The sequence below is a fragment of the Ischnura elegans genome, chromosome 4 (genome assembly GCF_921293095.1).
Source record: "Ischnura elegans chromosome 4, ioIscEleg1.1, whole genome shotgun sequence".
NCBI lineage: Eukaryota > Metazoa > Arthropoda > Insecta > Odonata > Coenagrionidae > Ischnura > Ischnura elegans.
The window spans coordinates 100,641,742-100,658,137 of NC_060249.1; the positions used below are offsets into that span (position 1 = coordinate 100,641,742).

At 38.7% G+C, this 16,396-nt stretch overlaps 1 protein-coding gene across 12 annotated transcripts in view; it reads left to right on the forward strand.

Moving 5' to 3' along the window:
• The window catches only part of LOC124157847 (E3 ubiquitin-protein ligase HECTD1), a 111,909-nt gene that overhangs the window by 70,480 nt on the left and 25,033 nt on the right, over positions 1–16,396 (forward strand). For 9 of the 12 annotated variants that reach the window (XM_046532883.1, XM_046532892.1, XM_046532884.1 and 6 more), the window contains 6 exons: positions 283–348; positions 656–1,081; positions 4,099–4,358; positions 6,297–6,428; positions 7,610–8,029; positions 12,921–13,051. In XM_046532883.1, coding sequence (XP_046388839.1) covers positions 283–348; positions 656–1,081; positions 4,099–4,358; positions 6,297–6,428; positions 7,610–8,029; positions 12,921–13,051 — 1,435 coding nt within the window. The remainder of the gene's footprint in view (positions 1–282; positions 349–655; positions 1,082–4,098; positions 4,359–6,296; positions 6,429–7,609; positions 8,030–12,920; positions 13,052–16,396) is intronic. The other 3 variants (XM_046532886.1, XM_046532893.1, XM_046532891.1) reach the window with 3 other exon arrangements.

Sequence of the window (16,396 nt, forward strand, 5' to 3'; positions counted from 1 at the left end):
AAATGCATGAACCAAATTAGAACAGGTTCTATTTTCTGTTCATACATTTGAATGAGTTTAGTTAGTACACAGTTCATTTTTATGTTCATCCCCTGTACACTCATTATGCAATACATATGTTAATGAACTGTGTAAACAGGCCTTCACTGTAGTCTTGTGGAATTAATCACTATTTCTCATGCATTGAGTTTTTTTCTGAATGGATGTTGATTGTTATTCAGCTTTTTTTTTGAAGGAATGCCTGTGTATCATTACTACCTTTTTATTTCTCATTAATTATAGACAGAGGGGATTCATCTCCAGAGACAAAAGGGTCCAGCTGTTATGAGCTTGGTGATACCTTGCTGAGTAAAGGGACATCTTCATTCTACCATTTGATGATACTGATGGATATATGTTGTAGACATCATGATTTCTTGTTGAAATACGTATTTAAACATTGACAGATTTAGCTTGCTCCGTTATATTAAAAAATCTACAATTTAATCAACTTCACTGAATCATTTTCTAGTATATAATTACCTTATGCTAAAATATAAGTGAAGACTGTTAATTAATCAAATCAATTAGTAAGCAGTGGGGGCTTGTTTAGTTTTGCCATTTCTGTGGATATTTCATGATTTTTAAAATCAAATATCTATTCTTTTTTCTTTAGGCAAGAAGGAGATGGTGAGTGGAGGTATCTGCAGCGAGGCTAGTGACAGCAATGGGGGCAATGGATCTTCGTCCTACGTTGGCACTACAATGAGTGTCAGTGTGCCGAATCTGACGAGCAGCAGTGTGAGCGAATCTGGAGCAACAGCGACTCTGTTGGAGACGTTTGCGGCTATGGCGAGGGGTAGGCGCTCCCTGGCATCGGCCAGTGGAAACAATTCCCTGTCAGGAGTTGCTGGGAGTGTGGCAGCAGTGTGTGGTGGAGGGGGGACTGGGGGTGGGGGGGTGTCGGCAACCGGCACCCCTCCCCACACTACCCCTTCTCCCTCTCCTTCCCCCTCCCCCTCCCCTGGCAGTACACTCTTTCCCAGGGGCCCAAGCTCAGTCTCCAGCTTAGTTCGGCTTGCCCTTTCTTCAAATTTTCCAGGTGTGTGTGCGTGTGCATGTGTGGCCAAAATGTTTTTCGTCTGTTACAGCTCCTCCTATGGTTGATGCTCTCAATTTGACAAAACTAGTGGTTTAAGTTAAAGAGTGTGCCAAATGTGCTTGAGTATAGTTATTCAAGAGTGTAGGTATTCAAGTACCTAAGTAGGTACACCAGTACTCACGCAAATAATAATAATTATATATGTTGGCCGAGTGCCCTGTGTTTGCGAGGATGCTCGAGTACTTAGGCAAAACCATGAATATCTGGATGAAAAGGCAATTGTCTGTGGACCTGAGGTGGAAGCTTTAATGCCTCTGAGCAATTTAATGCTCATGCCTGTAATGCTATTAACTCCATGAATACGTTACGTTGCCTAGATACCACTGCTTATCTACCCCTTGTGTGTTCATCAAGGTATCCAAATATCCACAAAAATATGTAGGTGCGCAATCACTTGTACAGGTACTCAACTACTGAAGTACATTTGGCACACCCTTTGTCAAAGTTAATGAGCAAACAGGTAAGGCTTTTGATTAATTAGTTATTATCTGAGTTAGGAGTAATTGTGTTTAATGATATGAATTTAACCATATTGACAGATAAAAGGTGATTTATGTAGTTCCTGTTGAAGGTTATGAAGATAATGTTTAATTTTTTTTGGAGCTCAAAATAGTCATATCCTCCCTTGCCTATCATGTAGCTAAGTGGGCTATGGAAGTTTGTATTGTCAATGATAAGTGTACATTACATTTATGTGTCAAGATAAATTCATTGCTACTTAATGTACTTATTAAAAGTATCCATCACATTTATCCACCCAGATCTGAAATCATTTCGTTTTGGCAATTATGGAGCTATGAATAGTGTGTGGCATAAGTGAAAGATTGTTTTTCAGTGTGAATTCTGCCGTGAATTCATCATTTTCTTTCGTGGCTGAATCTTAAAGATAGAAATGTAGACACGTTAAAGTCCACTTTAGTGTTATATACTTTCTTTAAGAAGTGCAATATTATAGCCATCTATAAAAATTGTTCCTTAGGAAGAGTGTTTTGCCTTTCGTAAATCTGTCCTTGCATCATGAAAAGGTGAGTAATTATTGCTTGTTTAAATGAGTGTTTTCTTGAGTGTGCCTAGTTAGTTTCCCTCTTTTGCCATGTAGTTTAACCCTTCTCCATTCTAACATTTTTGCTTATTCTAATTTTCGTCCAAGTATCCACTAAAGATAACTGGCTTTGATTTTTCAGGCACAACAATTTTGTATGGAAAGCAGTTCTAATTTATGTTGTGTTAGTGCTAATATACCCACATTATCATAGTGAAGAAGTGATTTTGGTGTCTTAAAACGACTTTTTTTTGTGAAGTTTTGGTTTTATTTCATTCTTGTGAATCCATTGCATTTAATGAAATAAGTTTATTGTTACTCTGCCATGAAAGAAGAGGACATTTTCTTTAGCTTATGGATATTTACATTCTGCTGAATGTGAATGCTAAGTTATTATGTAGTGACAGTGACTGAGAACTGGAAAATAGTTTCTTACTTATATTCATCCAGCCTTGGGTCAGTTTAATTATTTAAGGTCAGAATGCATAATCAAATTTTTAGTTATGATCGATCTAGTATTTGCATCTCAGAATTTATGCTAATTGTCATTATTTCGTATTGCTTGTCTCCGCAAGTTTTTTTCCTAGTGAATGAGTTGACCCTAATGTGAATAAGTAAATTATTTTTATCCAATAATTTTATGTTGTACCTTTCTTTTTCAGAGCATTTTATTCCTTTACTTACCCTGTTTAATAATTTAGACATATCAGTCAAAAGTGAATCTTTATGGTAATCTATGTTCCTATTAGTGATGGGTCGGTTCGATTCCTTGATTCTTCAATTCCTCGATTCTTGGCGAAGAACCGGAATTGAAAATGAGTGAAAAAAAGGTGAAAAATCTATTCTGATTCCAGTAGTACTTCAAACCACAAATTTATATGCGACTGCATTTCCAATAGTCATTTGAATTTTTGCGCCACGTAATCGTAATAATAAAAACACATTACATATTGATTCTAAGTGGCACACCACTTCCGGAGGAGCAAATGCAGACTAGGGAGCCTGTGACAGGTATATGGTCAAGATACAGTGATTTGGAAAAGTACCCAAAGTCACCGTAGCAAACACTGTTGAAGCTGAAGTGGATGCTTATTTATCAGAGATGAATGCGCCACCAAATTCCATCCCTGGGAAATACTGGAAGACTGGCATCTCCTACCCAAGGCTGAAAGTAGTAGCGAAAAAGTTTCTTGCAATATGGCCATCCACTGTGTTCAGTGAAAGACTTTTTAGTGTGACAGGAAAAATATGTGATACAGGCTTGATCCTGATCACAAAGTGAAGACACTTTGCTTTCTGAGGAAAAATTCAAAATCTGTCAAATGGGATTAAATCTGTGAGAAATTATTGATAGTGATAAGATATTTACAATAAAAGATAGATATTAAAGGAGATACATTTATTTTAAATTTAAACATGAGTGCTAATATTCTTAAGTAATACCTATGAGGTAACACCATTTTTCAGGTATGCACTGTTTTATAATTTTGCTATTAAATTTTAATTACATTGTGATGATGAAAGATGCTTTTGTCAACTGGTTCTTTCACAGAGTTATAATTTTTTAAGTGGTTGTCTTGTTGCCTGGAATTAAGTGATAATTTTCTTGGAGCCTATGGCATCAGAATTGATGGAATCGGTATCGGTAGAATTGGAATCGAAATGTCAGAATCGGAATTGGGATCGGAATGGTTAAAATTTTGGAATCGAACCATCACTAGTTCCTATGCTAAGATTTCAGTTACCTTCTTCAAATTATCCCTTTAAATTAGATGTTATCTATTTGATGCAGGGAAAATTTTGCATTAGAGAATAATTCTCATTTCAAAATGGATGCTTTTATATTAACCTGCCAGTCCTATACTTGTTAATAAATGGCTATGTTTTGATTTCTTGTATGGCTTCCTGCGATCAGCTGCCTTAACTGGTGGGCTTCTGAGTGCGGCCCAAAGCTACCCCAGTCTCTCGTCGAGTGGTGCTCATACTGGCAGTGGTGCCGGTGGAGGGGGCAGTGTGGGGAGTGGTGGAGGCCAGGGTTCATGCAGTGTGAGTGGGGTGGCTGGTGCTGGGGTGGGAGTAGGTGGAGTTGGTGGTAACGGACCCTCAAGCCTTACACAAGTACTGGACATGAGTCTCACATCCACTTCTAGTGACAGTGAGCAGGTCAGTCTGGAGGTTAGTGCCTGTTTAATAACCGCTTTGTTAGTATAGTTTCCTTCTCATCTTAATTATATTTAGTATTTTCTTTGTAACTGCCTGAAGAAAATGGAATTCAAAATCAAGAGAAATGGTGAGAAAAATATTCGAAAATTGTCTCTGACTCAGTTTGGATTGTTGAAATTTTTAAATTTTGTGTTTGGCTCAGAGTGTGGTGCTGTGACCTAAGTGTGATGAGCACTAATTGATTTTGCCATAAGAATATCAAGTTATTAACCTTCAAAGGAATCTTTAAGTATGTAGCTGGAGCCAGAAAAGCTTCACAAGGTTTCACAAATACTAAAGGGATGGCTACACCTGTTTGCATGAAGGCATCGAAAGTATGAAAGAGTTGAAATCCCAGAGAAATGGTGTAAGTTCAAGGTGCATGTTTTTATCCCCTTGTATTACTGGATACATCTCTTGAAATGCAGTATAACCTTGATTCAGCAAATTTCATGTGATTAAAATGAGATTTAAAGTGCTAACTATTATCTTGTATGTGTCAAGAGTCATGCCTAGTTTAGTGCTTGGATTTTGCCCTGACAAGTCTTGGTGGTATAATTTTGTGCTCAATGGGGAGAATTCAGTATGAATAAGATGGGGATTTATTGTATTATTCTGAGAACATTGTTTTTTGGATCACTTCTGAAGCTCGTATTTTCAGATATAAAAAAAGGGTTTTACATAGCATATTATCTTCAAAAGTGGCTTAAACTCCACTTAAAAATTGCTTGGAATGTATTTGCCTGAAAAATGGTTCTGCAAGGCCTAAAGTGACTCTCATTTTTTGTTTATCAAACTCTTAAAGACTGAGTAAATTTGAATATCAACCGATGACTAAAATAAATAATGAAACAATTTAGAATTTTTTTGTTTGCTTGCACATATAGGAAACCTCTAAAATACAGTTGAGCACTCCAAATCTGGCACCATCAGAACATAAAATTATAGATGTGGTGTAATATTAATGTGGAAATCAAGGTTTTCTGTATTTTCATAAGTTTTAACAATTAATTTTAAGTTCTTTATATCAATGTAAATGCATCATTTCAGTTGTATTTATTTTTGAGCTTTATGTGTGTATTCTCATTTTCACTGTAATATGTTCCTGCATTGAAGGCCTTGCATGTCTGCGCAACTTTCATGTGAAATTTTAGTTGAGCTCCGCGGTATGGAGGCATTTGTTGATTTGCTTATAACATTAAATGCCTTGCATTTGGTGTTGTTAAATGTGGATGTTTTATGTTTGTGTGTTTAATTCACATGTAGAGATGATGAAATTCTTTTTTTCAGTGAAGTAAACTCCTGCTTTACTATAGTAATTTATTCCATTAAAAGCAAGTTGCGATGTGTTTCATCATAAAATGAACTAGTGCAACAACAATAGATGAATGAATGGATTTGATTTCTACAATGCTGAGCTGTTCATTAAAAATATATTAATATATGAAATGCAGTCAGTGATTTAAAAAGTTGTTAAAAGAGGTAAAAAATGTTAATCAAATGTAGTAAATTGTAGGCAGGAAAATCATTGCTCTTAAAATTTCAAACATGCAGGCCATAACTTCAAAGCATTGAAAATTGATCATATTGTAAGGCAGGAGTCTGCTTTAGCTTGATATGTGTAGTGTATTCATAGACTGTGATGACTTGGTAATCCATTTTTTCATCCATTTCAAGTAGAAAAATTAATTGATGCTCTGGGCACCAAAACTTGAAATAAGTATCATTAAATGGAATAGAATTTGCCGTTCATTTCCTGAAATCATGAGTGCAGAAACAGCCTTTGGAAACTGCTCATTAATGTTTTAAGATCCTTCTTTTAAAAATTGGTTGTTGGATGTCAGTGAGATTGACAATATGAGGCTATTTTTCTGCTGTTAGTGATCTGTCTCTTTTTTCTCTCAACAAAAGGATTTTCTTGAAAGCTGTCGGGCACCAACTTTATTGGCTGAATTAGAGGATGACGATGAACTACCTGAGGCTGATGATGATGAAAATGATGAAGATGAAAATGAAGAACTTGATGACTATGAGGAAGTGATGGTAAGAATTTGTCTTAAAATACTTGGGTAAAGTGAAAGGGCTCCAAATTTGATACAGATGATTCAAGTAAATCAGAGAAGTGATGAAGTAGAACCACTGCTTAATGCCAGTGTGCTTAAATTTGTGTCGTGGTAATTTCAAAGCTAAGGTCTGATATTAGTATAGTCTAAAAATTAAATGCCATGAAGGGGTCTAGAAACTTGTTATCCCTTTCAGTGACATTAGGGTAGTTTCCTTCATCAAAGAAAATGAAAGGCATTGATTGTGATTCGTTACCCACCATTAGTGTATTCATAATATACAAAGTATTTGGTTTTAGAATTCCCAGTTTAGACAAATGGCAATGGTCAATTTAAACTGCATTTGAAAAAGGCCAGCTTGGCGCCCATGCGATGCCACTCCATGTGACGTCACAGGGACCTTGATGCTATATGAGTGAATAGGAATTTTACATCGTCTGAGATTACCAATGCATGCATGAGGCACAGAGCTAAGGGAAACATCTCTTAATAATCACCAATTGTCTATGGTCGGAAAGTTTCCTTTGTATGATAGGGTATTAATAATCCTTATTTAAGCCAAGCTCTACCTGCTAGCAGCCTGCATTGTAGCAGAACTCATAACCTCGCACCCAGGTGGCCTCACACGGCAGTGGCTGGATCCAGAATGACGTCACACAGGCTTTTCCCAGCATTCATACTTAGCTGTCCCGTTTTCGTGCTCTTGAAAATTTTAACTTTTCATTTAATCGCGAAAAATAGATATCGCCATTAAAAAAATGTAAAAGCATGAAATAAATAGGCCAGGAGTAATAATCTTTCGATTTTGGCTTTAAAAAAAATAGGAAACCACCCTAAGGACAAAAGTATATTGATAAATTTTTGTCTTTCCCACAATCGTTGACTTAATTTTTTATCTCTGAAAAATATTATCTAAAGCCATGAAAAAGGACTTGAGATGCATATAAGGTTGGGAATAAAAAAGTAGGCATGTGTGTTGTTTATTTTTTCAAAATGACATTGCTCGAGATCACATTCCGAAAAACATTGGGAATGGCTGTTTTTAGGTGTTCATTGGTTTGTTAGAAAAAAATCTTTTTCCGAAATGGCTATCCAAACTTTCATCAGCTCATAAATGTTTTGCTTAACTTTACTAACCGGCATGACTTTATCTTTCTGCAGGAGGATGAGAGTACTGTGGGATCTTATCCAGGAGATGTAACCCAAAGGAATGGCATGGTTGGGATGTGCCATGGAGGATCTGTTGGCGGTGTGATGGGTGGCAGCAGTGGCAGTGGGATGGGAGGAGTGGGCGGGGTTGCTGGAGGGAAGAGGCGCAGCTGGGACGACGAGTATGTGCTCAAGCGACAGTTCTCTGCCCTCATCCCGGCATTTGACCCACGTCCAGGGAGGACGAATGTGAACCAGACCACGGATTTGGATGTCCCTCCACCTCCTCCACCACCTCCTGCTGGCGAGGAGGAAGATGAAGATGAAGATAGTGAGAGCAGGCGAGGAATGGAAGAGACGAATGGCGTGGCAGAGAATTTTATCAACCAGCCAAAATTAAGGCTTGTCCTGAGAGGCCCTAACCTACCCAGTGTAAGTTTTTTGATTATTTATTTATTTATTTATTTGCAATAAACCCAAAAACAGTACATGAGACCTTTTACATTGGATTTTTTAAACAAATGGATAAATAATAAAGTGGAACAAGAAACAACGACAAAAAATAAAACTTGATTAAATACACTCAGATTTACATAATACTCCACTTCTATGAACGCCTCATGCGCTCATGTGCTATTTGGGAAGGGTGGACAAAGAAAGAGGGATTTAAAGAGGAAGTTTCCTGATGGCGGTCGTAAATGATGAAATTGATGATGTTATGTCAACAGAAGGAGCTTTGATGGAATTGTAGGTAAGAGGTAGCCGGTAGGTAAGGGATCTCTGGGTCACTGATAAACGGTGGAGAGGTAGATGGAAAAGAGATGAGTTCCGTGTTTTATGGGAAGGGACACGGATGGAGAACATTGAAAGAATGTCGTTAGACCTGAAGTGGCCATTCATGATTCGGTGGAAAAACCTGAGGTCACTTAGAGTACGTCTTCGCCCTAAGGGCGTTATGTCAAGTTGAGAGAGGAGATCATCAGCAGTGAGATTACGGAGGGAAGGGTTACGGTTTTTCACGATGTTTACGAAGAAATTAACAGGTCTATTAAGAATTTTGAGATTTGAGGGACAGGCTGAAGACCATATGGGCGAACAATAATCAATAAGTGGAAGAACACATCCGGAAAAGACAGATTTCAGAGCTAAAGGACTCCGTATTTCTGTAAATCTGTACAAAAGTCCAACTAGAGCCATCGCTTTGGTAGATATGTGCTTAAGGTGAGGGGTGAAGGTAAGCTTGGAGTCAAAAAGGACTCCCAAATCACTGTGGCATGTAACTTTCGGAATTGGTTGGCCAGAGAAACTATAGGATGAATTTAAAGGATTAGCACGTAGAGAGAAGGTCATGGTTTTGGACTTCAGGGGATTTACCTTTAGCTTCCAGGTGGAACTCCAATTTGAAATGGAAGCGAGGGCATCCTGTAGGATTGAACTGTCGGCGTGGCTGTTAACTCTTCTGAAAACCTTGCAGTCATCAGCGTATAGAAGAATTCCACAGTCACGCGACGAGATGGATTGTGTTATATCATCGATGTAAAGGGTGAATAAAAGTGGGCCAAGCACACTGCCTTGGGGGACACCGGAGGTTACTCTGAGGGATGTAGAGGAGACACCGTCAAGAATTACTCTTTGTGTTCTATTGGATAGGAAGTCAACGAGAAGATGAAGAAAGGTGCCGTTAATATTGAAGCGGTTACTTAGCTTGTGTGATAGGAGGTGATGGTCTACGGTATCAAACGCTTTTGAAAAATCAATATAGCAGACATCAAGTTGGGAGGATTGCTCAAACGCTTCATTGATATGGCTGCTAATGACTGTGAGATTGCTGAGGCATTATCCACCTGGAAGGAAACCGTGCTGGTTAGGAGATAAATAGGGAAGAGTGAATGAAAGGAGGCGGTCATGGATGATTCTTTCGAAGATAATAGATAGAACAGGTAAGATGGAGATTGGTCGATAATTATCTATAGAAATTTTGCATTTGGATTTTAATATCGGAGTGACATTGGCCATTTTCCACTGGAGAGGGAATACACCACCTGAAAATGCTTTGTTGAATATCATAGAAATGGGAACATGTAAGGTGTTGGCTGTGCGTTTGAGGAATAGCGACCCGATGCCATCATGGCCAGTAGCTTTGTTGGCGGGTAAGGAAGAAAGAAGACTGAGGACTTCATTCGGTGAAGTGGAAATGGTTGACAATGAATGGGAACAAATGGGAGAGGTGGATGGGAAATTTTGGCGGGGAGACGGCTGAGTGAAGTTGTCGGCGAAAAAGTTATTGAAGGCGAGCGATCGTTCATCACCGAAAAATGTCCGTGATCCTAAACGTAAGGTATTGGGAATCCTGGTTGACTTTCTCCTGCAGTTAATTAGAGTCCAAATTCTTTTAGGGTTTGTTTTTATGTCATCGGTGATTGCTTCGACATGACTAGCGTAATCACGATGAAGAAGATTCCTGGCATACTTTCGTATTTTGGAGAAAACTGCGTACGTATAAGAGCTCGGGTGGGATTTCCAAAGTCTCCAAGCTGCTTCCTTGTTGCGGAGGGTGATGGTAGTTTCCTCGGACATCCATATGGGTCTTTTCTTGGAGATTTTGCGGGAAGGGACAAAATCATTGATGGCACCGTGGAGGAAGTCATACAAAAGGTCTAGAGAATCCTCCACTGACCCGCACTCAAGGAGGTTCCAGGGCAGAAGGGATAGTACGCGGTTTATGGCATCCCAATTAGCTTTGTTCCAAGCGTGAACAGTTCTGGGGGGAATTGGGGGTCTGGTTGTACAGCACGGGGCAGGGGAGAGTTCGAACTCAAAGGATTCATGGTCGGATAGGAAAATGTTTCTGCCAGTGGATACACTATGCAAACGATGAGAGGCGAGAGCAAGGTCCAACGTTGCCAAGTTTCTTGTTGGATTTAAATTGCACTGCAGCATGCCTAAACCCTTTACGAAGTGGTCAAGGAAAAATTCATCCAGCGCGCCATTTGGGACACCATCGTCAACAGTCCTCCAGCCTATGGATAAATTAAAATCACCAACTAATATCACATTAGGGCTGAGGGCACGGACTCGGAGTACAGATTGAAAGCATTTTTCAATAACACTGATGTCACTGTTGGGTGGGCGATAAAAGCAACCCACAAACCACTTTCTCCCCGCAGCGGAGATACTGTCAGGGGACGCACCCGTGCGCACTTCGGTCCATATAATCTCGCAGTTATTTTCGAGATCACATCTACGCTCAGAGGAAAAAGAGGAATCTACAGCTATTAGCACACCACCTCCTCTAGCACTTCGGTCACGCCGATAAATGTTGTGTGTCTTTGAAAAACCAAGTTCACAATCTTCTACTGCGTTGTTCAGCCAAGTTTCGGACAGTGCAATAATACTGAATTTAGAGAGTTCACTTAAATTTGTAGCAGTGAACGATATTTTGTTCTTTAAACTCCTCACATTCTGGTAGTAAACCTTAGGATTGGGGCCAGGGTTTGGATGCACATCACCTGCGAGCAATAGGATGACGAGGATGAGATTGCTGACCGGGCAGCGTCGCTGGCCCTTCCGGGAGGCATCCTTCGAAGTTCCCGGCAAACTTAACTGCCCGGTGGAGAGACAGCAGGAAGAGAAGGCCGGTATGGAAAAGTTCGGAAAACTGAAGGTAATGCTCGACTGAGGATGAATACATTTCGTCCACTGCTTGTTGTCAACAATCTCCGCATCTGGTGACAATCGGATAATTCTCACACTAGGTATAACCACTAATAACACAGCAACGAACACAGCGGCGAAAACGCGTGCGCGCACACTATCCGCCATCTTGCCAGGTTTTTGCAAATGGAAGCTGTGAATTATAATATGCAAATGGAAGCTGTGAATTCCAGAACAGAACAAGTCCATTAGCAGGGTTGCCACTCTTCTAGAAAACCTGGGGAGTGATGGAAGGTCATGGAATGTCCAGGAAAATGAACGTATAAGTCTGGAAATGTCACATTTGCTGTTATAGTTGAATGGTGATTTATCCTCCTACATATAGATATATGCATCTTCAATAGGAACATCCTATTCCCAAAATGAATTCAAGGTGCTCCATGATTAGAGCTGGTGAAAAATGGTGTATAAAATTCCTGATTTTCGGAGAAAAAATGGTGGACTTCACCTCAAAAAGGCAGTATATAAATGAAATTCCAGTGAAAAAAGTTTATTTGAAAATAATTTAAACCAGATGCAATACAGCTACTATTTAGTTAATGTGATTTTGTGTAGATAAGTCTGGTGAGTTTTAAAGTGAAAAATAGTGCTCAGTAATAGGCATGGGTACTCACTTGGGAAATGGCAAGCCCACTACAAGTTGACAAAAACCCTAACATCACTGAGTAAAGGCGGGGAGAGGCAACAATTGGTTAATGAAATTCTTTAAGGGACTTTCGATATCCACATTTGGATACAGCAATAGTCATCCACTGTCCTCTGATTATGTACGAGGAAGCACTGCTTTTGCGATCAGTTAGCCATGAGTCCTCAGCTTAACTTGTGCTAGCTAATTTTTTTGAAGCGTAGTTTGGAATGGTGACCTTCATAGATGTTTTGATTTTTATGAAGTCTTTACTTTAACTGGATTATTTTGGATATGAATTGAAGTATCCTTTCCCAAAAGTCCAACTTATATATTTTTGAACTAGTGTTGAAAATTGATATGATAAAACTAAATTTGTGTTTACAAATATGCATTTTCCTCGAATACTTTGATCCTGTAAATATTCTGCATTATCCATTTTTTAGTGTAATGGTAGAATAGATTGCTTGAAATGGCTTTTTTAAGCATAGATAGGTACCCTTAATCAGCAAGAAATATATTATTATGTATTGCTTTATCGTCCCTTGAATTGTTCTATGTTCTTGAATAATTTTTTTCCGGGAATGTTGCAATATTGTCAAAAATAAAAATAGCCTTTTCCCCTTAGTTTTCTTGAAGTTTACTGCACTGTTATTTTTACGGTTAACCTCTTTTTGATAACCCAGCTGAGTTAAAAAATTCTATTGGACTTAAAATTGGCTGAAGTGAAAATATCCTTGTATGAGAAAATTCAAATGCCCATTGAAGTTGGAAAATATATTTGTAATTGATTTTTCGATTGACTTAGAGAATGTCTATGAGGAGGTGAATAGTTGTTACCTACCAAGGACTTGACTGAAAGTGAAGGAAAAGCCAGTTTCGCAGATATTTAGCTTTCTGTGTGAAAAATTCATTGCCAACATTTACACAAATATAAATTGCACTTATGCTTTTCTTTTGACTTATTTTTCTATCAATTTTTAGATTCCTGATGTGGAGGTGGAATTAGATAATCCTGACTGGACCATTTTCAGAGCTGTTCAAGAATTGATTCAAATGGCGGACCTTGGCAGTAGACAAGAAAAACTGCGGAGAGTATGGGAGCCTACTTACACGTAAGGAACTATTTTAAAGTCGTCTTTTCATCCTTGTCTGCATCCCCAATAACATCCTTAGGTATCCACGTATGAAAAAAGATTACAGTGGAACTTGTTTAGTACGTTTCTGAAGGGACCACAAAAAATGAACGTACTAACCAGGAAAACGTGCTAACGAGGAAAGTAAATAATAGCAGTCAGGGTAATTGTAATCTGAGGAAAAGTCGTCATAATTACAATTACTATCGGTAGTTCTCGTAGGATCGCCTTCCTGAACTCTTTTCACCTTTAAAATCACGAAAATGAGCGCTACATTGAAAAACAATAACATGTGAATAAAAATCACAATGGTTCACAGGTTTCCCGAAGACAATTACATGAAAACGGCGTCTATCTCCCGTGATTTATCCTATATATATTTATAGAAAGAGGACAAGTAAAGCTAAGTCATTTCTTCTTTCTCACAGCATACTCGGAGAATATAACAACAACCCTGATTATGTCCACTGGTTGTTTTTAAGCATCATAAAAATGGGAAAAAATTGTATTAACCTTAAATTACGGCGATAGCCGTACACATTCGCTTCTGAAATAAAACCATATTGATTATTATATCGATCGATATACAGTGGAACCTCGATTTATCGTTCCCGCATTCATCGTTTTCCCGCATTCATCGTTCGCCGCTTCTGGTCCTAATTTAAGTTCCATAAAAACTATGTAATTTTTTCCCGCATCTATCATTCCCCGAAGTATCGTTTTCCCGCATTGATCTATTGAAGATCGCGGTCCCGTCGAATAATTTTCCCGCATTCATCGTTTGATAAAAATGAGACGAAGTGTTTACAACGTGTTATTTATGGCTAATAACAACAGACACATAGTTTGAATCTTCCCCAGGATATTGAAATGTGATAGGGAGAAGCAGAGTGCCGTGGGATAGTTACATTAGCGCATTTCCCAAGATCCGGTATCCCCCTCCATTCAGCACTCGCCTCCCCCCGGTTGAAGCTTTCCTCTTCTCCGAAATAAAAAAAAAGGTCCCAGCTCGAGCAGGGATCATATTACGACGACCTTAGCTTCGAAAGAAAATATCAAGTTACTCGAGAACAAAAGAAACCTTTTTCACCTGACATTTTTTTAGCTGACTCGCTTCAAAGATCCCTCTCTCCGGAGGTCAACTGCTGCATAAATCACCGATTAGCCCAAAAGGTGTGTAAAAATGAATTCCGGCAATTGGTATTATACTTTTATTAGATTGAGATATTAGTGATGTGCACGTAATTCAAAAAAGAATGATACCAAACACGACGTTTCTAACGTTATTTAACCATTTTAAGCAAGGAAATAGTTGGAATAATACGATGGTGATTTCTGGCGAATATCGATATCCTCGCAGCTGATAGTGAGCTTCACGGCAGTGAATGCGGATTTTTTTTTTCGAAAACAGAGCGTCTGGTTACAATTTACGAGTTATGCTACAAGTCTCACTTGTCTGAGTTGCTAACGAAGCGATATCTTCTCAGGATATTTTGTTTCTCCCTACTAGCAATCTGAATTCATCTGCTCATCTAGAGCTACGCTACTTATTGTTAGAAATGAGTGGGTAAGTTGCCTTCTCTATAGGATAAAAAATTTCATTGCGCAGTCATATGGTCATGCTTCACCCTCTGCAGTAAGCTCTGCCTACGCCGTACGCGATAGCATTAGTGCCGAACTTCACCTCGTACGAGTGGTTCCGTACTTTCCGGGGTGGATTAACTTAAAACTAGCGAGTGTTTTCAGTGTGGGTTCAATGGAGTCCGGTTTCATTTTCATTAGTTTTATTCTTATTCGTCTGCGGACCATGGCCCTTCCGAAGACACAAGTGAGAACTTTAAAAGATGGACTGAAAATAATTGATGATGAAGAAAAGAATCCGGGCTAGTAATACGTGAATATTGCAGAACGCCTCGGTATGTCCGGTAGCACATAACGGCAGGGGTGGGGGTAGAGCGAGATCCCTGGTGAAAACAAGAAGTGGGATGAAGCCGAGGATCAGGTGGGCGTGCCGCTGACGATTAACGCCACATTGCCTCAATCATATTAAAAATTTAATTGCTATAAAGGAACATTTCAAATAATTAATTATTTTTGGCCTTCTTGATCCATCTCATAACCAATCACTGCGACGGCGAAATCAGTTGTTTGAGGCATAACACGTACATTTCTCTCGTAAATACGTGTACTTGAAATGGCATTTGATGGATAAGAATTTTTACATCAGACAGAAATGCATAATAGCAGTGAAAATTCCGAGTGGAGTGCAAACATTTTTTACCAAGGCGGCTTGTTCCTTTAGGATACTTGAAATTTACTTAAGAAATTTGTATAATGTTGTCTGCTTACGTGCTGAGATAACGTATTTTTAAGCTAAGCTTCGCGTGGAGATCCAGAGCATCGTCTGCTCCTGCAGCAGTAGGCAAATACGCTAGACCTAATCTAGACCATTTAAAAGGAGGCAGTATAATACTAATTGTAGAATGTTATCTCATTTATTTCTACTGTTCCTTGGAAGGATAAGCAATGCAATGCTTCCATAGCCTTGATGTCGAGTTTATGGAGTACGTGCAGTACTGCTTTAGATAAAGTGGGAATTGGATAAGACTCATTTCTTCATCATGATAACTCGTGCAATGGCAACAATTGCCCACTCGCGAAATTTGTGTGCAGTGGGCACTCCAGAGGCAACAGACGGTGAGGAGCTCGGGGTGGGGAAAATTGGGGCTTCTCATTGGCTGCAGTTTTCCATAGTCAGACATTCCTGATAAATAGCTGCATTTTATTATTCATCACGTCATAAGAATTGAGAAATGCATTTGGATAAATCTCGGTCGAAGAAAGAGATGTGGAATGAATGCAAGAATGATAATGGCTAATAATAATAAATTAAATCATGAATTCTGAAGTTTACGACCCTTAAGGAGATACAGTAAACTCTTAATTTTACGAAGTCAGTGGGACCGGAAAATCGGCACTTCGTAAAATCGAGTTTCGTAAATTCAAACCTTTTTCACAAGTCACGAAAAAAATGTTCGCTTTTGTTTCTACCGCCGTTTTTTGTCTTTAGTGGTCTTATTTAAATGTTTTCGGTGGTTATTCTAGGTATAATTCATAGAAAAGGCTTTTTGTTATCGATTTATGATGTGAAAAATCGTTAAATAATTATACCACCATAAAATTCCCATTTCTTGTTCATACTTCAACATCAACGATCGCTTAAGAAATTCCCGACCAGTTTTGAAAACGTAATCAAATAATGAATTGCTAAGTTTATTATAAGAATTTAATGTTATAAATTTGTGGTTAGGAGCGAATAACAAC